This window comes from Silurus meridionalis, chromosome 27, assembly GCF_014805685.1.
Source record: "Silurus meridionalis isolate SWU-2019-XX chromosome 27, ASM1480568v1, whole genome shotgun sequence".
In the NCBI taxonomy this organism is placed as follows: Eukaryota; Metazoa; Chordata; class Actinopteri; order Siluriformes; family Siluridae; genus Silurus; species Silurus meridionalis.
The window spans coordinates 15,665,986-15,686,686 of record NC_060910.1 but is presented as its reverse complement, the minus strand read 5'-3'; the positions used below and the strand labels follow the sequence as shown (position 1 = coordinate 15,686,686).

Here is a 20,701-nt window from a genome sequence, read left to right as displayed (position 1 = left end):
ACACAAAGGGAAAACTGCTCTGAGGAAACTGTGACAATACTTAACATTATTCTAATGTGATTTAGGTGAAATAGGTTGAGGTGATGATAAAAAAAAAAAAAAAAAAAACGTTCATATTTGTATCATTTCTAAACATTACTAAAAAATCACGCATGCGCAGATGTGTTTGACTTGAAGCCGTGCAGTGCAGACCGACAAATTTGAGAGCAGAAAACTCCGAATTCTTCCAAATCGCTTTATTTTTATGTCAAGCACGCTTCTGTCTGTGCAGTAAAGTCGAACACTTGCTGTGTTAGCTCCTCTAAGGCTTTTAAAGACAAAACATCGATATAAGAAACTTAAACTACTGTTACAGTGGTCAGTTCAAATTCACGGTCCAAAGTGAACCAATACAAATTTAATAATCGATCTGTGTTCAAGACCCCATTAATTATTATAAAAATTATTCACAACAAAGCCTGAAATTCACCATATTTATGCATTTAACTTTTTGCATTGTATTGTGTAATTTTAACATCATTTACTGAACTTATTATTTACTTATCATTTAACAACAGTTTGGGCAAATGGTGGATTAGAAGGTGCTTATGATTGTGATTTTTTGTCTTTTTTTTTTAGTTCTGATAGTCTTATGCTCATGTAACTTGCATGTATACAAATAATGGATTATGCCCTGGTTGATACAGTAGCATGCTCTAGTTTATATAAATGTTTTTGCTTTACAGGAAGCCTGAAGCAGATCCTTTGCTAAAAACTGTCAGTAAGGAAGAGCTGGAGAAAGCGCTTGGTAAATGGTTCACAAATGCAAGAGACAGAGAAGGCAACCGTGCTTTGAGAGCCCAGCGGGACCATGATCGGAGGGCAGTACAGCCAGAAGTGTAAGTCATATAACCATATAGCTAGGGCTGCACAATTAATAATATTTTATCCCGATCACTGTTTTTGCCTCTGTTTAATTAAAGGATTACTCCACCCTGAGATAAAAAAATATCTTATAAATTACTTACCCTCAAGGTATCCTATACAGTGACTGAGAGCTCAACATGCTGCAACTGAAGAAAACACATGCAAATAGAAAAAAACCACCAGCAAATTAAAAAAACAACGTTATCAGTTTGACAACACATGTGCTGCAAACCCCCACCAGAAACACGCTGCAATCCTCACAACACAACCAAACAGCACAGATCACAAAATAAATGTTTCAAGGGGACCACAACAAGTGACAAACCTGTCTGGGACTGCTTATTGTTCAGTGTCTATTCGTCAGTGGTGTTGATGTGTGTCGATGACCTGAAAGGTGAGTTGTTTGTTTATTTTATCATTGTTTGTTTATGATTCCTTGGCCTTTTGGATATTCTTATCATAAATAATCTTATGAACTACACAATTAACTGTAAAATGTTATGTTAACTGGGAAAGCCAAGGAATCATGATCAGGATGTTAAAATAAACAAAAAACTCACCTTTCAGATCATCAACACCACCACTGATGAATAGACACTGAACAAGCAGTCCCGGGATCGTCACTTGTTGGGATCCCCATGAAACATTTATTTGGATTTGCAGCACGTGGTGTTTAACTGATGAAGATGTTTTCTTGATTTGCTGGTGTTTTTTCTATTTGCATATGTTTTCTTCAGTTGGAGTGCGTTGAACTTTCCAGCATGATCCTAGGTGTGACTTACATCTTTCAGCTGATCAGAATCATTGTTTAATCACTGGCTTTTGGCAATAGCCAAATATTCGTTTAAGAGTCAAGTTCAGACACAAGCTCGATATTTTAATTGTTACATTCATAACTTTTGGACTCCATGACTGGTCCACCGGGCATAAGTTATTACTGTGCAAGGCAGAGGTGGGAACAATTCACTGATGAGATTCTAGGATATGTCTTAATTATATTATAGATGCATGTTTTTTTAGATGCTGCTGTGAATGGTAGTATTTTAAAATGTATTAAATTGCCTTTTCTGTCTTCTATTTCTTTACTGTTTTGTAGGTGTGCAGCCGAGGAATCTGCAATGACCCACCAGTAAACTATTTTACTTTAGTAATTCTGTTATTCCTGTTTCCTGTTTTTTTTACTTGAATTAATTTAAATTAAATGTGATTTACACATTCTGTGTTGAAGTCATTTATTTTTCACAGTTTAAATACTTAACCATGTAATTTTAAACATAGTGCAGCACATAAAATCAGCTAATATTAGTTCTTTGTTTGGTCAGGCACAGTTTTACATTGTAAATGAGGTTTGAAATGGTTTGACAGTGGATTTTCCATAGTAAGATTAAGTACACATTAAGTTCACCAACAGAAATTAATCATGAAATTAATAAATGGGACCCAATTCTCACCCACTGTGGTCCCATAACAACCCCATAAAGGGGCCATTTGTGGGTTGACCCATGATTAAGTCATGTGGGTCCCATAAGGGTCCTTTTTGTAGCCAACTTTGGCCCCATTTTTAACACCTATTTGGGACCCAAATAGGCCCATATAAAGAACACCTATACAGGCCCCACTTAGAGCCCACCATGGACCCATCAGTCACCCCTCTGGGCTAACACACATGGGGCCCATGTCGAGCCGATGGATACATTTCTCTGGGCCCTATTGGGGTTGCCCATGCAGGGCCCAAGTGACAACCCATCAAAAACCCACATGGGGCCCACATGAAAATGTTGGCTGGGAAGCTACCTATAACTTCAGCTGGTTGACTCTTTGGGATGTTGATGACATCAGAGGTTGGTTAATCATTTGCAGGGTACATTGTGGATGAGCATGACTCTCCTTAATTTTATGATTCAAATAATTCTGTGGGGAGTCTACTGGCATTTAGTTTAGTTTAATTTCGTTAAATATTAAATGAGACCCCACTCCCTCTTCATAGTTGGCTGCTCTATGTTCTGATCTAATGAACTGAATGTGTGTGTGTTTGTGTTGACCTCTGCTGCCTAGTATCTTCTCTTCCTATGTCTTCTTCTTAGATATCAGAAATGTAATTAAAAATTCAAGTTATTATACAGCCATGTGTGTGTATATTTCTGTGTCATCACCTCCTCTAGATGTAGTACAGACCAGACTACTGAAAGAGGTTTTCAGTTACATGGGTCCCTGCTTTGTAGCCTTTTATGTCTTAGGTTGAGGTATGTGCCAGATGTTTTTGAACACGCTGTTGTCACTCCACTCTTAAAAACCCCATCCTGACCCTTCTGTTTTACTTTTTGACCCATTTCACACTTACCTATCCTCTCTTAAATACTAAAGAAGCTTGTATTTTATCAGTTAAAGCAATTTTTTAATGAAAATTCAATACTGGTGAAATTTTAATCTGGTTTCAGAACACGTCATTGCACCGAGTGTGCCCTATTAAAGATTCACAACGATATAATGCTTGCAAGAAATAGCGGCTTCCCAGTTGTGTTAACCCTCTTAGACCTCACAGCAGCTACTACAGAAATGTAAACATTGCTAAAAATATAAACCTTACCAGAGCAGGTAAGCCAGAAGGGGAAAAGAGATCTTCAGAGTTGTAAGTGACCATGACATTGCCTGATTTAGTCATCATTATAAAACGTATGATTTATAATAAAAATGTTGGGATGAAAAAAATAGCATCAAGATTTTTCTTGATGCATTTTTTTAATATCTCTTTCTGATCCCTGCCTTCGATTTACATTTATATTTATGAATTTCTAGCATTCGTGCACATACTTTGTTTGGCACTTTGTCATTGTGACCTGTTGTAAACTTTTTCCAGCTAAGACTTGGAAATCTTTCAGCAGTAGTCTTTATTGCAGATGAGCCTACACCTCAGAGCGTCCTGCTTTGGTGCTGCAGTCATAAAGACCAACTTTAAAAACTTAGCATTGTGGTTTTATACACATTTTGCAGTCCCTCCGAAGGATAAGTAAAACAAAACATGCAAGGGAAGTAGCTGTCCCGGCTCAGATAACGATCTCTCTCTCTCAGACCACTTCATTATCATAGGAATACCGAAAGGGTCACACCTTAGTTTTGGCATTCACTAAGATCATTGATAAAAAATCACAAGCAAATGGTCACAACAGAGCAATAAAGCATTGCATAGGCCTCTGGTCTAGTTACTGAATTCTATGCAAAATGGGAATCCGTGGAAGAAATATAAATAAAAAGCATTCAAAAGTTTTTGAGTAAGCTATGGTTCTCTATGGACCACCATGAACTTTTATAAACCATGTGCTCTCCCATGGTATAGAAAAGGGTAGATGTGTCCTAAATATTTAGCTCAATGATGTGTGCTCATAGCAAAATACAGCAGTTACTGGATGACCCTGATCTCAGATTTTGGCTCTGTAGAAAGAGGCAGGAAAGTAGGTCCCCTGGTGGTCTAGTGGGTAGGATGTGGCGCTCTCACCGATGTGACCGGGGAGGGTTGCGTTAGGAAGGGCATCCAGCGTAAAAACACGTGCCAAATCAAAACAGGCGGCTGATCCGCTGTGGCGACCCCTGATGGGAGATGCCGAAAGAAAGTTTTTAGAAAGAGGCAGGAAAGTAGAAGTTTGAATTGGAGTGCATGGAAGCCAAATCTCAGATAGTACCTACAGTATGAATATTTTTCTTTTCAACAAAGGTCTCAGAAGTGGTTCATGCAATATGTACTGTATGTATTTCCATTTTGGAACCGTTTGCCCAGTTAGCATTAGTGTATGTGATGTGATGTTATATATACACTAATAGTCAAACATTGATAGTATTATTAGATGTTGTTTACCACACAAAAATAAGGAATAAAAACTACACCAAATCTGTGATGAAAAGAAGCTAAACACTGTATGTTAGATCATTTATTTCATTCATGAACCATAGAACATTTATAAACAATAATAAATGCGTTTTAATAGTTCCTGTCAAATGTGTGAAAACATCTTGGACAGTAAATGACTGTTGGCTGTGAGATGGAAAAACAGGAGAGAACATGTGCTCAGACTGTCTCACCCCCCAGTCAAACATGGAGGTGGAAGTGTAATAGTTTTGTTGTTTTGGAGCAGGAAAGGAGACTTATTCGGGGTAAAAGGACTCCTAAACCAACATGGCTCCAATTCCATATTTCAACACTATGCAATTTCATCTGTATCGCAGCTAATTGGAACCTTCTTCCCCATACAACAAGACAATGATCTAAAGTGTACGTCCAAACTCTCTAAACAGTCAGCTGGAGTGCTGTCCATCATGAAATGGTCTGCTTAGTCCCCGCACCTAAATCCTATTTAACTGCTTTGGGATGAACTGGATCGCAAAGTCAGAAAGAAAACTCCACCTAGAGGCAAGGCAAAGCATTCATTCAGCTGAAAATCTGGAGAAATGAACTGTCCGGATGCCAAGAGTGTGTAAAGCTGTTTTGTAAAGTTGTACTTTTTTTTTTGTTATGGTCATGGGTCTTAAAAAGACGATGTTTTCACACTTTTGGTAGGCACTGTATATAGTACATCAGTTACAAGTGCAACATGATATAAAAGTGCAAACTGATACATGGTTACATTTGGTTTCGAGTCAGTCTGAGATGTTTAACATCAAAAGGCTAAAGCTATAGTCCGGTCACCTTTCGTGATCAAATAACGAATTAGTCAAAACATACCACATTATAAATGAGGGTATGTTTTCTTTTGTGATGCTACTGATAGAACAAACAAAATATACATTATATCTTAATATGTAATATGGATATAGATAAAATGAATATGGAATGTTTCCAAAAACAGTTACGATAGGGTGCTGTTAATCTTTAAATCTTTTATTATAAATTTTGGTTGATCAGTCCATTTCTTGTTGTTTCATCCACTTCATTTTAATGTCATGACTCACCAAAAGATAGATCATTGGGTTAATACAGCAGTGAGCTGTAGCCAGCACAGTAGCTACAGGTAATCCATATGGGTAACCAAAGGTTGAAAATGCCTGTAGAAGCACCATTAATAGAAGGGGAGTCCAGCAGACAATGTGAGCCATTTTTATCAAACATGTGATTTGCTTACATTTTCTTTCCATGCTTTGACGCTGACAACATGGACAAATTGCGATCAAAAAAGCCGGGATTAAAATCCCAAGTACAAACCTATAAGAAGTGACCATTTCTTGGTTTCTTTTGCCGTATTCTGTCATTGAATCATCATTGAGATCATAGTCATCGATGCACTGCTCCCCCAGGTCTGAGTATCGAAGCTCTCGGGAGTATAAAGATGGGATGCTTAGAATCGCTGCAAGTGTCCAGGAGCATAGAATCAGGATCAGGACTACTGTCGAATGCTTAAATGTAAGGCAGCACTTTCGTTTGCATTTGAACCTCTCAATGGTGCCTTTGACAGTCCAAAAAGAGAGTATACCAGCTGTGGAGAACAAGCTGGCATAAAATACATAGGAGGAGACTTTGCACAAAATTGCTCCATAGTGCCAGTTGAAGTGGTACCAACTGTAAAGGATCTGCAATGGCAGAAACGCTGAGAAGATCAAGTGGGTCACAGCTAATGCCAGCACCCATTTGGCAGTGTCAGACTTGAGGTGGTTCCAGCTGCATGCAATAATGACAAAGAGGTTGAGAACCAGGCCAAGGGTGCAGATGATCAGAAATCCAGTGAAGTATAGTATTCTGATTGTATTCAGGTACTCATGCTTCTCATGCCAGTTTTTTAGCTCAGACGGCAAATTGTAGTCATAATCTGTAGTTTGGTTGGACATCTTGGCAAGCCTAATAAAAGAAAATAATATGACATTAGATATAACTTTTTTTTATTGAGCATTTTTGTATGATAAATAAAGGAGACACAGATACGGTTTTAAAGGGGACTGGCAGTATAGATCTTCCCTGTTATGTAACCTGATGACTTTACTGAGGATCAAGTCAGCAGGTTACATAACAGGAAAGATGTTTACTGCCAGTCTCCTTTCAAAACCAGTATCCGTGTCTCTTGTAATCATCATACAAAAATGCTCAGTTAAAAAGAAAAACGATTGACTGTTCTTCTTTATCTCTACTCTGTTGCTTTTTCCTATAAATACAATGCAAACAAAAATGCAAGCTCAAAGATCCTTACCTCAGATAAACAAAGCCAGTCAGAAGGACGTATCAAGCAAAGTGTGTAAAAATGAAACTGATCTGTAGAGATGTTTGTAGTTATTATCGTGAAGCTTCCGGTTTCCCCCCTCCTTTTTAAAAGGCTGTGCAAGCATTCCAATTCCATGCTTCCTTCTGCACAGTTGTACATACAGTGTACATATTGCATATTGTAGAGATATATACCCTCATTCTCTACACATATTGTGCCTTACATACAGCTGCAATAATATCTTTTATATGTATTTGTATCTGTATATACCTTACATACTGTACATCTTGCCTAATATTTCACATATACAGTGCCTGCACTTTTTTCAAGAATGTAGACTTTATATTTATTTACTGTACTGTACATCTGTTTACATACACACATATATATATATATATATATATATATATATATATATATATATATATATATATATATATATATATATATATATATATATTGTCCACTTCTAATTAAAAAAATAGATCATGCTTTAAAAAAATATAGCAAATAGATCGAAAAGTCTTAGAACAGAGTCTAAAGACTGATTGTGCAGAATGTATCCTGCTCGAAAATATTAATCAGCTTGTCGAGCTCTGTTGAAGAAGTCTGCTCTTCCTTTTTTGAACAATTGTAGGAAACTGTATTTTTTAATTTATTTATTTTCAAGTGAAGCACAGTAAACTGGCTACATGCCTAATGCGTATGAGTGACACACCCTCAGCCAATATCTATTTCAGTCCACAGTAATTTTACAATTTCAATTCCCAAAAAGTTGAGATGCTGTGCAAAAAAGTAAATAAAAAAAGATTTGCAAATCTCAAAAATCCATATTCTAGTCCACATTCTATATCAAACTGAGGGAATGTACCATTTGTAGAAAAAATAAGGTCATTTAAAAATTGGTGCAACACGTCTCAAAAAAATTGGGACAGGGAGTATACCAGGTTCTTTTAACAACAGTCCATATTGCATTGGAACAGTGAAGACCAGTTTTGGGAAAGGAATGTCTTATTCGTGTCTGATACAGGATTCCAGCTGCTTGACAGTCCTGGGTCTTCTTTGTTGTATTTTTTTTGTTTGTTTCATGATCTGCCAAATGTTTTCAATTGGTAATTGTTCTGGCCTGCAAGCAGGGATTTTAGCATTGTTTTGCTGCAATATGCAAAGGCCTTTGCTAAAAAAAGACATCTAAATGAAAGTATTTGTTGCTCCAATAGTTTTCAGTATTGACAGTGCTTTTCAGATGTGCAAGTTGCCAATTCCATGCTGAATGGCCCTAATTCTTTTTAGAGAATGGTTTCCAAAAAGAGTTTAAAATTTCAGTTCATCTGACCACAGAACAGTTTTTCACTTTGCCTCAGTTCTACTTTCTTCTTTCTCCGTCTACATGTACCGACAAGTGTGTTTCTGGCTATGACACTTTCATGTTCTGTCCTGTTATCGAATTTCTGGAAGTGCTGTTCAGTATGCAACAAATCTGTCAGTTTCAGTCCTGATTCAATAAAAACAATAACGGCTTATATATACACACTAAATATTTAATTCACATATGCTTATTCCTCTTTCTGCACTTTCTGATTTCATGCATCATTATAATAGTGAGAAACAAACCGATGAGGCTTTGAAGGTATGAATAAACCTACCAAATACATTGATTTGCTTTTTTGCAATGCCAGTTGAACAACACCAGCTTAGATCATTATACACCCACGATTTCTGTAGAGCTGCTATGTGACACAATCTATAATTACGAGTGAAGAGTGAATAATAATTATAAGTTTGAGTAGGTTCGGTTTTTTCCCAGCCTAGCCTCATAAGTTTATTATGTGTATAAGTACTAGTCCCCGGAGGTAGGATACAGCAAAAAAAAAAACACTTTGAAAGGACACAACAAAAGTGTGTGATTGGTTATACAGTAATGCTCAAATCAACATCAGCAGATAACACTTTTCATTCATTAACACTAAAATCGTGACACTGGTTATAGAGCCGGCTTCATTGTGCATTGACAATTTTGCCCCCAAGTCACCATTCATTTCCAACCCTGGTGCTAACTAACATTATCAATGTCGCACACCGATGCAACGCAACAGTACAACAATTAGGTAAACCAGATTAAAGTATTATTCATTTTCCTTGTGCAGGTTTGACGTCAAGTTTTTAAAGGCTGCCAGTTAATTCACTTTGGGCAAACACAATTCACAAAGAATAATAAAGCTGTTGCCTTTCTTGCATTTGAATTCAAAGTGTCTGGTACGGTTTATTTTTTTTTACTCAGTAATGAATATGATTTAAAATGTACAATATGTACAATATGTACAATATTTCAAACAAACATACTTAAGTAAAAAAATCTTTAAAAAGTAGAAGTACACAATAAAACTACTCATTTACATTACCCACCACCTCTGCATATGCCCACATAGCAATTTTTCTCTGGTCCAGCTCTGGCCCACACAACAAGCTTTTGCTTGGCCCACATACCGCAATGAATTACAGTCCTAGTGTGGACCATGTGTTATGGCCCATGTGTGGCAATGGTGTTCGGGTGTTGTCTTTGGACAGAGCGTGTATTGTCTGTGAATTTTTATTCATTTCGATAAACCCAGACGAGAACAGCGAGTGAATCTATTCTAGGTTCAGTCAGAAATTAATCACATGTCACACTGAAAATAGTGGACGTACCCTTGATTTATACTAGCATTTATGATAAATATAGAAACTAAGAGGAAAGAGTGAATAATAATTCAAGCCTCAGAAGTTGTTTCCGCTGAAAATGCCAGTGGAATTTTATAATGTGTCTACTTGTCCCAGAGGTAAGTTGCAGTGTGTGTACATTAGAAAGATTCACTGGTTGGCTGTTTACAAACTGATAACCAGATAACATTTGAGCCATGAGAGACCTTTAATTTGGATATTTTCTAGATAATTTGGGTATCATGGGAAAAAAGCTAGACAAAATTCAATCAGCAAATGCAAGGAGACAAAATCTAGATCAGATTAAGATATCTACATGGGCGGTCTATGATCCCTTTAACTGTATAATAATGATAAAGATCAGTATTGTTTACAGTTAAAGGGGAAGAACAGCTGCGCACAAGTTGTATTTATTTTCATAAAAGGAAAAGATAAAAGTGTAAGGAAATGCCTTGCTTGAACAAGTTCTGCATTTGATCCTCTAACAGGACATTTCCTATTTGTTTTTGACACATTTTAAAAAACTTTATTTTTTTCTCTCACCTAAGAAAAATAATTTAACAAAAAAATACAATAAAATTCAAAAAACAGACTCTTGGGGCTAAAGTAGGCACAGGATCATCAAACTTGACCAAAGATTTGAAAAACAAGTGTTTTTTTTTTCCTAATCTTTAACCGAATTGCTGCTCACCTGATGTTACTTGCTTTGCATACCTTTCTAAGGCATGGAAATGGCAGAAATAATAAACAAACAAAAGACGTTTTTTGCCTGTTTTGATAGCTGATACGAACATTTCCCAAGCCTTCTGTCCTGCAAGACCAGATTTTTAAAATGATCACGTTATAAAGACAATTAAGTTATTGAGTTACATTTATTAGCTATTTATTCATTTCAGAAGTGGTAGCTCGGCGGTCAAGATGTTGGACTTGTGATTGGAAGGTCATGAAATCTACATCAGACTTCTGAATGGAAGATTGTGAGTTCACGTCCCAGCACCAAGGTGCCACTTTTGAATCGTTCAGCAAGCCCTTAACCCTCAACTGCTCATTTGTATAAATGAGATAAATAATTGTTAGTCTAGATAAGGGCGTCTCACTTAATTCACAACAAATATGATGACAAAAAATTCAATGCAAACGAAAAATGACTTGGAAAGGTACAGTTGAGAGGGAATGCAGCTACAAAAGCTTAAACAAACATAAAAACACCTGTACAGAAACTGGAAACCATGCAAAAATTACCACACATAGAACCACTTGTCAGCACTTTCCACATTTGAGAAAGGAATCTGAGGCCTCTTATACCAGTGCCTGCATAAAAACATTCAAATCCAGTTACCCAAGCAACAGTTTTCCCTACAGAAAGGAACTTCACTGGCTGCATGTAGCAGACAACCACATTTTGAGTTATGCCAAGAATATGCCATGGTAAAAGGTAATATAATCCAAACAAAATCTCATTAACAACAGTAATATTATTCTAAACCGAACAGTCTTATCAGGTGTGTTTTCAGGTGTACCCAGAGGGTTGATTCCTTACACATTGCAATCTTTTGGTTCTGTTTTGTTCAAAATAAAGAAACATAACAAACTATATAAGTGGAAAATAAATATGATTCTTCTGGAACTTTTATTGTCAGAGTAATCAGAGAAAGGTTACCACTCGATTTATGAGCATAGCTTTTGGATTTGCTATCATTCAGCTAAAGCTACTGAGGTTTATTCAGCGTTCCAGATGATTCCAAAGAAATTCTAAGAAAATAGGGTAAAGTTTCACAAAAATGTGTTTTTTAGGTGGCCAAAAGAATGTTGGCGATCTAGTATCTTTCGTCAGACATTTGAATTTAATTAGAAATAAGCTTGAATTTCGAATTAATGCCAGATATCTTACTACTGAGGGCCAATATTATTAATAAATGTTTTGGAGAACATTTCTTTGTATAGAGCATGAATTGACTTAGAATTTGATATCTTTATTTATATTACCCAGACAAGAAAAGCAGGTGTGCCCATTCTAGATTCATTCAGGGATTAATCAGAACATGATTTGATCAGTGGATTTTTTTTTCTTAGGTAAAGGCTCAGATCTGGAGGGATCATGGATATCGAGTGTTTGGTGAACTGGGATATTTGTATGCTGTCGTCCCCTCACATTCACACGTTCACTCGGGTTTCTTGGCGGTGGTGTGGTGGGTCGTCTCTTATCCCAGAGATCCCTAATGTCTGTGTTACCTTCTGGTTCTCCCTTTTAGTTATGCTGCCATAGCGAGTCTTGCCGGACTCCAAACTGCACAGTGACATTAACTGTCATACAATAATAAGGACACTTAATAATCCATATCCTTTTCTTCCTGTCACCCTCTTCTCTCTCTCTCTCTCTCTCTCTCTCTCTCTCTCTCTCTCTCTCTCTCGGTCGAGTTAAACATGCTCCTGAGGCTTCAGTGACCACTGTTCCTGCCCCTCTCCCCTCTATGGATCTTCCCACTTCGTCCAGGCCTGCCTCTGGATAGTGTTTTCTTCGACTGGAGGCCACTCTGTGCAGCTTGGGACGGTTTCTCATCAATGCCTTGGGTGGTTCCATGAAATTCCGAAGTAAGAACGGGCGCTTTGAGGATAGATTGGACTGTAGTTAATGTCAACAGTCTGCTACACTGACTCAGGAATACAGTTCGCTTCTGATCATCATCACTGTACCCCGCAACATTGTATATCTGCTTCAAATGGACATTCTGTGCAACCCAGATGAGGATGGGTTCTCTCTTGAGTCTGGTTCCTCTCAAGGTTTCCTCCTTATGCCATCTCGGGGAGTTTTTCCTTGCCACAGTTGCTTATCAGGGACAAACTTACTTATAAAGAAAATATTTACTTTTAATCACCACATTATCTGTGTAAAGCTGCTTTGAGACAATGTTCATTGTTAAAAACTTTATTTTTTCTCTCACCTAAGAAAAATAATTTAACAAAAAATACAATAAAATTCAAAAACAGACTCTTGGGGCTAAAGTAGGCACAGGATCATCAAACTTGACCAAAGATTTGAAAACAAGTGTTTTTTTCCTAATCTTTAACCGAATTGCTGCTCACCTGATGTTACTTGCTTTGCATACCTTTCTAAGGCATGGAAATGGCAGAAATAATAAACAAACAAAAGACGTTTTTTGCCTGTTTTGATAGCTGATACGAACATTTCCCAAGCCTTCTGTCCTGCAAGACCAGATTTTTAAAATGATCACGTTATAAAGACAATTAAGTTATTGAGTTACATTTATTAGCTATTTATTCATTTCAGAAGTGGTAGCTCGGCGGTCAAGATGTTGGACTTGTGATTGGAAGGTCATGAAATCTACATCAGACTTCTGAATGGAAGATTGTGAGTTCACGTCCCAGCACCAAGGTGCCACTTTTGAATCGTTCAGCAAGCCCTTAACCCTCAACTGCTCATTTGTATAAATGAGATAAATAATTGTTAGTCTAGATAAGGGCGTCTCACTTAATTCACAACAAATATGATGACAAAAAATTCAATGCAAACGAAAAATGACTTGGAAAGGTACAGTTGAGAGGGAATGCAGCTACAAAAGCTTAAACAAACATAAAAACACCTGTACAGAAACTGGAAACCATGCAAAAATTACCACACATAGAACCACTTGTCAGCACTTTCCACATTTGAGAAAGGAATCTGGAGGCCTCTTATACCAGTGCCTGCATAAAAAACATTCAAATCCAGTTACCCAAGCAACAGTTTTCCCTACAGAAAGGAACTTCACTGGCTGCATGTAGCAGACAACCACATTTTGAGTTATGCCAAGAATATGCCATGGTAAAAGGTAATATAATCCAAACAAAATCTCATTAACAACAGTAATATTATTCTAAACCGAACAGTCTTATCAGGTGTGTTTTCAGGTGTACCCAGAGGGTTGATTCCTTACACATTGCAATCTTTTGGTTCTGTTTTGTTCAAAATAAAGAAACATAACAAACTATATAAGTGGAAAATAAATATGATTCTTCTGGAACTTTTATTGTCAGAGTAATCAGAGAAAGGTTACCACTCGATTTATGAGCATAGCTTTTCGGATTTGCTATCATTCAGCTAAAGCTACTGAGGTTTATTCAGCGTTCCAGATGATTCCAAAGAAATTCTAAGAAAATAGGGTAAAGTTTCACAAAAATGTGTTTTTTAGGTGGCCAAAAGAATGTTGGCGATCTAGTATCTTTCGTCAGACATTTGAATTTAATTAGAAATAAGCTTGAATTTCGAATTAATGCCAGATATCTTACTACTGAGGGCCAATATTATTAATAAATGTTTTGGAGAACATTTCTTTGTATAGAGCATGAATTGACTTAGAATTTGATATCTTTATTTATATTACCCAGACAAGAAAAGCAGGTGTGCCCATTCTAGATTCATTCAGGGATTAATCAGAACATGATTTGATCAGTGGATTTTTTTTTCTTAGGTAAAGGCTCAGATCTGGAGGGATCATGGATATCGAGTGTTTGGTGAACTGGGATATTTGTATGCTGTCGTCCCCTCACATTCACACGTTCACTCGGGTTTCTTGGCGGTGGTGTGGTGGGTCGTCTCTTATCCCATAGATCCCTAATGTCTGTGTTACCTTCTGGTTCTCCCTTTTAGTTATGCTGCCATAGCGAGTCTTGCCGGACTCCAAACTGCACAGTGACATTAACTGTCATACAATAATAAGGACACTTAATAATCCATATCCTTTTCTTCCTGTCACCCTCTCTCTCTCTCTCTCTCTCTCTCTCTCTCTCTCTCTCTCTCTCTCTCTCTCTCGGTCGAGTTAAACATGCTCCTGAGGCTTCAGTGACCACTGTTCCTGCCCCTCTCCCCTCTATGGATCTTCCCACTTCGTCCAGGCCTGCCTCTGGATAGTGTTTTCTTCGACTGGAGGCCACTCTGTGCAGCTTGGGACGGTTTCTCATCAATGCCTTGGGTGGTTCCATGAAATTCCGAAGTAAGAACGGGCGCTTTGAGGATAGATTGGACTGTAGTTAATGTCAACAGTCTGCTACACTGACTCAGGAATACAGTTCGCTTCTGATCATCATCACTGTACCCCGCAACATTGTATATCTGCTTCAAATGGACATTCTGTGCAACCCAGATGAGGATGGGTTCTCTCTTGAGTCTGGTTCCTCTCAAGGTTTCCTCCTTATGCCATCTCGGGGAGTTTTTCCTTGCCACAGTTGCTTATCAGGGACAAACTTACTTATAAAGAAAATATTTACTTTTAATCACCACATTATCTGTGTAAAGCTGCTTTGAGACAATGTTCATTGTTAAAAGCGTTACACAAATAAAAATGAATTAAATTGAATTTAACATAATATGACACTTTAAATGGTAGACACACCCTTGATTTATATTAGCAGTAATGTTAAATATAGAATATATCGTCATAGTTCCAGTTTGAAGAGATTTGAGGTCATTTTAACTACACCTCTTGAAATTCTAACTCAATGGTTGTATTTAAACTAGCATTTAAGGTTTCCTAAGATATAGAAAAGCTCTTAGTACCGCTAGATCAATGTATGTTGGATCAAAACTGCGACTAGGCAAAAGACCACCACAGAAAAATGCCCATTGATTTTGTACTTGTATTCAAATCCCAACACTGCCAATCTTCCACAGCTTTCTTGGGCAAGACCTTCACCCTTTGGAAAACTGGTAATTGCAAGTCATTCTAGTTCCATTTCAAATACCAAAAAAAGATAATCTTTTGAAATTGCTACCTAAAAATCCTGACCTCATATCACAATGACAGCTCTGGATAAAGTGATAAATTACCCTTTCCTGTTGACTAATCAGGTATCTTTTTGACTGTATTGACTGAAGTTTGTTGACACCATTGATCATGCTATTCTCATTGATTAAATGTTGTTTAAGTTAGGGGAATTGCCTTATCCTGGCTCAGTTCCCACATTTGATATATTTTCTAGGTTCTATAATGAATAAAATGTGGGTTTATAAGATCATTGCATCTGTTTTTAATTCCATTTTACACAGCATTTCAACTACAACTTGGGGTTGTAGTTAATATCCATAATCCTGACAGCACTTTGGGGAACTTAAGGTCTATTATAATCACCGCCCCACTCCACCTGAAAGCATAATAATTTAGCCAAGGCTATTGTTGAGTACAACTGGGAGGTTTGAAAAATGTCATCCACCCTACTATCATTCTCACTGGCTGGCTCCTCTCTGTCTCATGGCGCCCTCATGTCTGTTAACATTTTACTTTTAGTTATGCTATTTTTTCAGAGTTCCTGCTTGGACAATGTACATTGTTCTTAAAAATTATTTGACAATATGCGCACCTAATAATCTCTCGGTCTGTCTGTTGAGTTTCACAAGCTTCTGAGAAATCAGTGTGCAGCTGAACCAGCATATGGACAGCATTAAGAAACTTGAATGATATCACTTAGCAACAATGAAGACAAATTTAACCTGCAATTAACTTTGGATTAACTACAAATGGCACAAACACATTTGCACTCAAGTCTTCATCTGTACCTTCAACAATTACAAAACTATAGGGAATAGACATCTGGTGTCACCAAAATGAGGATGGGTTCTTTTTTGAGTTCCTCTCAAGGTTTTTACCCACATTTGTCATACAAATACAATGGAATGGATTCAAATTAAATATCTAATAGTAAAGATACAACAATCTGATTGAACAAAAATATGGCATAAGAATGCTTTATAAAAAAGACTATACTTAATTATACTACAGTGAAATACATTTTGTGCAACAACAAAATCACATGTGATTGTACAGGATGTTTTATACACACTGATTTCATTGTTTTTGGTGCAGATATCTGGAGAAATACAACACCTTTGAGAATTTTGAGGACAAAAAGAAACAGGAAAAGGCAGTCTCTAATGCAACCCATGTCTTACATAAAAAGACAGACCCACTCTTTCAACTGGTTCAAAGTCTCACAGTCAAAATAAACATAATGACAATGAAATGAAATGAAAATACCACTATGATCATCAAAATCATCAAAACATTTGCATGTTTTTGTCATTAATTCTTGGATTCTAGGACTGCAAGGACATTTAAAAAGAAACAAAGTAGTAGTTTTTGTAGATATTCCTATCAAAGACAGCCACCACATACACTGCCTACTAGGGATGGTAAGATTCACCGATTCACATCTGTGCATCGGCATAAAAATCTTTTTTTACCAACGCAAATATGTTCAAAATGATGCATCACGAGAGAAATGTCAACTTGCACACAATCCACATATCTCATATGTAGATTATATGTAGACTCGCTAAACTGTTTCTTAAGCGCGTTCTCTCAGAACCACTGCTTCACAACGCTACGACGTTTCACAAGACTACAGAGACCGAGGCGTGTCCCGAGAGTCGCACAGATTAACAGACAGACACAGTAGACAGATTAACATTGCAGAGGTAGAGCTGCATCTTACTGGAGACAGAACAGCAAAAAAAGGGGTGCTCCTCCTCATTCTCTCCGTGTTTGCTTTCAAGGAGCGAAAGCAACAGAGAAAAGAGTCCATTGTTGGGATGGCTGAGGTCCTTCAAAATCTTCCTGGCCCTGGTCCAGCACTGCGTGCTGTAGATGTCCTGCAGGTCTGGGAGCTCAGTGCGGATGGTACGTTCAGCTACCGCACCACCCTCTGGAGGGCTCACCTGCCCTGCATGGTGCTGTTCCCGAACCAGGAAGTGATGCTATCCAACAGGACGCTCTCAATGGTGCAGGTGTAAAAAGTTCTTAGCACCTTAGAGGGTAGTTTAAAGTCTCAGATGGTACAGACGCTGCCGGGCCTTCTTCACCAAGGTGATAATGTGACAGGACCAGGAAAGGTCTTGTGTGATGTGAACAACTAGGTACTGGGGTCCTGTTGATGTTTAGCAGTTGGTATGAGATATTCAAGATGCGAATCGCATTGGCCTGAGGTATGGAGACGCACATCACCACCGCCTTCAGATAATCAGAGTATAGAAAGTATAATCACCTCTTAGCCAACCATGGTCTACTATCTGGCAAGCTGGAGTTTTTACTGTCACATTAACAAACTCAAAAAAAAAATTTTTCTCCCATCAGCTATCTTCTTCTTCCGGCTTTTCCCATTAGGGGGCACCACAGCGGATCATCCGTCTCCATACCCCCCTGTCCTCTACATCTGCCTCTTTCAAACCAATTACCTGCATGTCTTCCCTCATCACATCTATAAACCTTCTCCTTGGCCTTCCTCTTTTCCTCCTTCCTGGAGGCTCCATCCTCAGCATTGTCCTACTGATATACCCCATGTTCCTCCTCTGCAGATGTCCAAACCATCTCAGTCTCGCCTCCCTTCATCTTGTCTCCAAAACGTTCTACAGGCGCTGTCCCTCTAATAAACCTCCCTTCAGCTATCAGCCTTCTAAATTCTAAACTCAGATGCTAAAGAGTAAATCGTCATTATGATCCTAATCTCAGACACTCGACTCTTCATTTCCACTTTGACCTCTGTTTAAAAAAAAAAAAAAAAAACTGTCCTTAACATCATTAATTTTGTTCACTCTCTGTTTTGGCCCCAACATGTTAGTTAACCTTATATTTTATTCTTTATCTTGCCACTTCATAATTTACTTAATAATTACTACACGATCTTTGTATAGTAACTGTCAGGAATCCGCCTGCCACGCCTCCTTCAGAGGCTGCCATTGCCGCTGCGCGCTCCCAAGCACGCAGCACAAATCGCACACAGCTGAAGCACATTATCCTCTCATTTCCTGCCACCATATAAACCACTCACTCACCCACATTCCGGGTCCGTTATTAGACGTTCATGCGTGGTCGTGCAAGTTCATGCTGAGTATTCGCTTATGTGCTTCTCCCGCTGCATGCCTTCTTCGCCCGGACTCCTCGCTCACTCCACGGCCGCGTTTGGCTTCCCCAGTGCACCTCGGACTACCGACGCTTCCCCGTCGCTTTCCGTACGTGCTGCGCTTCCTCCATAACGCACCGTGGGTAATATAATTGAACTGCCGTTTGCCGGATTGTCCCGAACTGCACGGGTGTTTTGTGTTGGCTCTGCCTTGGTTCTAATAAAGTTTCTGTTTGCCGTTACTCCGGCTTCCGCCTCCGTGCCCCGCCTAACAGAATAACGGACCTCCGAATAGGAATATCGGACAAAAAAAAAAAGGACAAAAAAAAGAAGGAGAAAAAGGAAAAGGACATGATCGGGTTAACGCCGTGGTCCCGGCGCGAGCCGTGTCTCGGAGGTCGGGTTCGTTCAGCCGCGATCAAGCGGCAGTCAAGCTCCACCCCCGGGAAAACCCGGAAGCTCGCAGCCGCTTCTCGGGCACGCTCGGCAGCGCCACGCCCCCTTCATGACGTCACAGGACTCCCAGCTCGCTTCTCCGGCAACAGAGCCGAATGGAGGGATTTTTTAAGGAGCGTGGATCGATATGTGGAGTTAAACCCAGCCAGTTATCCCACCGAAGAAGCGAAAATCGCCCTCCACATGTCTCTCCTGACCGAGGAGTCTCTCTCCCTTGCCAGAGAGCTGTGGAGCACGATGGCGGGTGAGATCAGCTCCTGCACCCGGTTCCTCCAGCTTCTCACCAGGGAACTCGGGATAACCACGGCTGATCTCCATCTCCTCTCCCCCGCTTCTGAGAATGCCGTTCCTCAGCAGAGTTTCCAGGAGGTCACCGCGTTGCTCCGGGCGCTCCAGGATAGCTCCGCTCCGCCAAAGGTCCTCCAAGGGATCTCCGCCGTGCTCCAGGAAATCCAGGCTGGCTCCGTTTCATTCCAGGACCTCCAGGAGCTCTCCATCCTGCTCCAGAGCCTTCGGGCTGGTCCAGCTCCGTTCCAGGTCCTCCAGGAGAGCTCAGCTTCGGTGCAGGTGTCCATACAGAGCTCCTCTTCCTCCCAGAGCGGCCCCGAGAGCTCCTCTCCGTTCCTGTGTCCCAAAGAGAGCTCCGTTCCGCCCAAGAACCTCCGTGACTGCTCGGCTCCGTCCCAAGACCTCCATGAATGCTCGGCTCCGTCCCAAGACCTCCGTGAGTGCTCGGCTCCGTACCTGGACCTCCAGGAGGGCTTTGCTGCGTCCCAGGTCTCCAAGGAGAGCCCAGTTCCGCTCCAGGTCTCCAAGGAGAGCCCAGCTCCACTCCAGGTCTCCAAGGAGAGCCCAGTTCCGCTCCAGGTCTCCAAGGAGAGCCCAGCTCCACTCCAGGTCTCCCAGGAGAGCCCAGCTCCGCTCCAGGTCTCCAAGGAGAGCCCAGCTCCGCTCCAGGTCTCCGAAGAGAGCCCAGCTCCGCTCCAGGTCTCCGAAGAGAGCCCAGCTCCGCTCCAGGTCTCCGAAGAGCTCCGTTCCGCCCAGGTCTCAAGGAGAGCCCAGTTCCGCTCAGGTCTCGAAGAGAGCTCCGCTCCGTCCCTGAGCGACCCCGTGAGCTCCTCTCTGTCCCTGAGCGACCCCGTGAGCTCCTCTCTGTCCCTGAGCGACCCCGTGAGCTCCTCTCTGTCCCTGAGCGACCCCGTGAGCTCCTCTCTGTCCCTGAGCGACCCCGTGAGCTCCTCTCTGTCCCTGAGCGACCTCGTGAGCTCCTCTCTGTCCCTGAGCGACCCCGTGAGCTCGGTCCCGCTCCAGAGAGTCCCCGAGAGCTCGGTCCCGCTCCAGAGAGTCCCCGAGAGCTCGGTCCCGCTCCAGAGAGTCCCCGAGAGCTCCGCCTCACCCAAGGGACCCCCAGAGCTCTCAACTCACCTCCAAGACTGCGAAAGGGAAGTCGTCCCGTTGCCCCCGGGCTCCACCGAAGGCGACGGTTCAGCCCACAGTCTCCCTGAGGGCGATGCCATCTCTCGTTCCCCAGAGCTCTCCACTCCACTCCAAGACTGCGAAAGGGAAGTCGT

At 40.2% G+C, this 20,701-nt stretch overlaps 2 protein-coding genes and 1 long non-coding RNA gene across 3 annotated transcripts in view; 1 reads left to right on the top strand and 2 right to left on the bottom strand.

The window, feature by feature from the left end:
• LOC124380355 (C3a anaphylatoxin chemotactic receptor-like) overlaps window positions 1–18,868 on the bottom strand; it is a 60,906-nt gene extending 42,038 nt beyond the window's left edge. The window contains exon 1 of the mRNA XM_046841240.1: window positions 18,607–18,868. The gene's annotated coding sequence lies outside the window, so the exon portion shown is untranslated. The remainder of the gene's footprint in view (window positions 1–18,606) is intronic.
• Window positions 1,014–2,112, top strand: LOC124380358. The gene is made up of 3 exons (XR_006924667.1): window positions 1,014–1,300; window positions 1,474–1,677; window positions 2,003–2,112. It is a non-coding gene; the product is annotated as an uncharacterized LOC124380358 (long non-coding RNA).
• LOC124380357 (chemerin-like receptor 1) lies at window positions 4,815–7,191 on the bottom strand. Its single transcript, XM_046841243.1, has 2 exons — window positions 7,074–7,191; window positions 4,815–6,727 (listed from the first exon to the last, which is right to left on the bottom strand). Exon 2 carries the CDS (start codon window positions 6,715–6,717, stop codon window positions 5,797–5,799), a length of 921 nt encoding a protein of 306 aa, XP_046697199.1. The 5' UTR covers window positions 6,718–6,727; window positions 7,074–7,191; the 3' UTR covers window positions 4,815–5,796.
• Window positions 18,869–20,701: the final 1,833 nt, after the last annotated feature.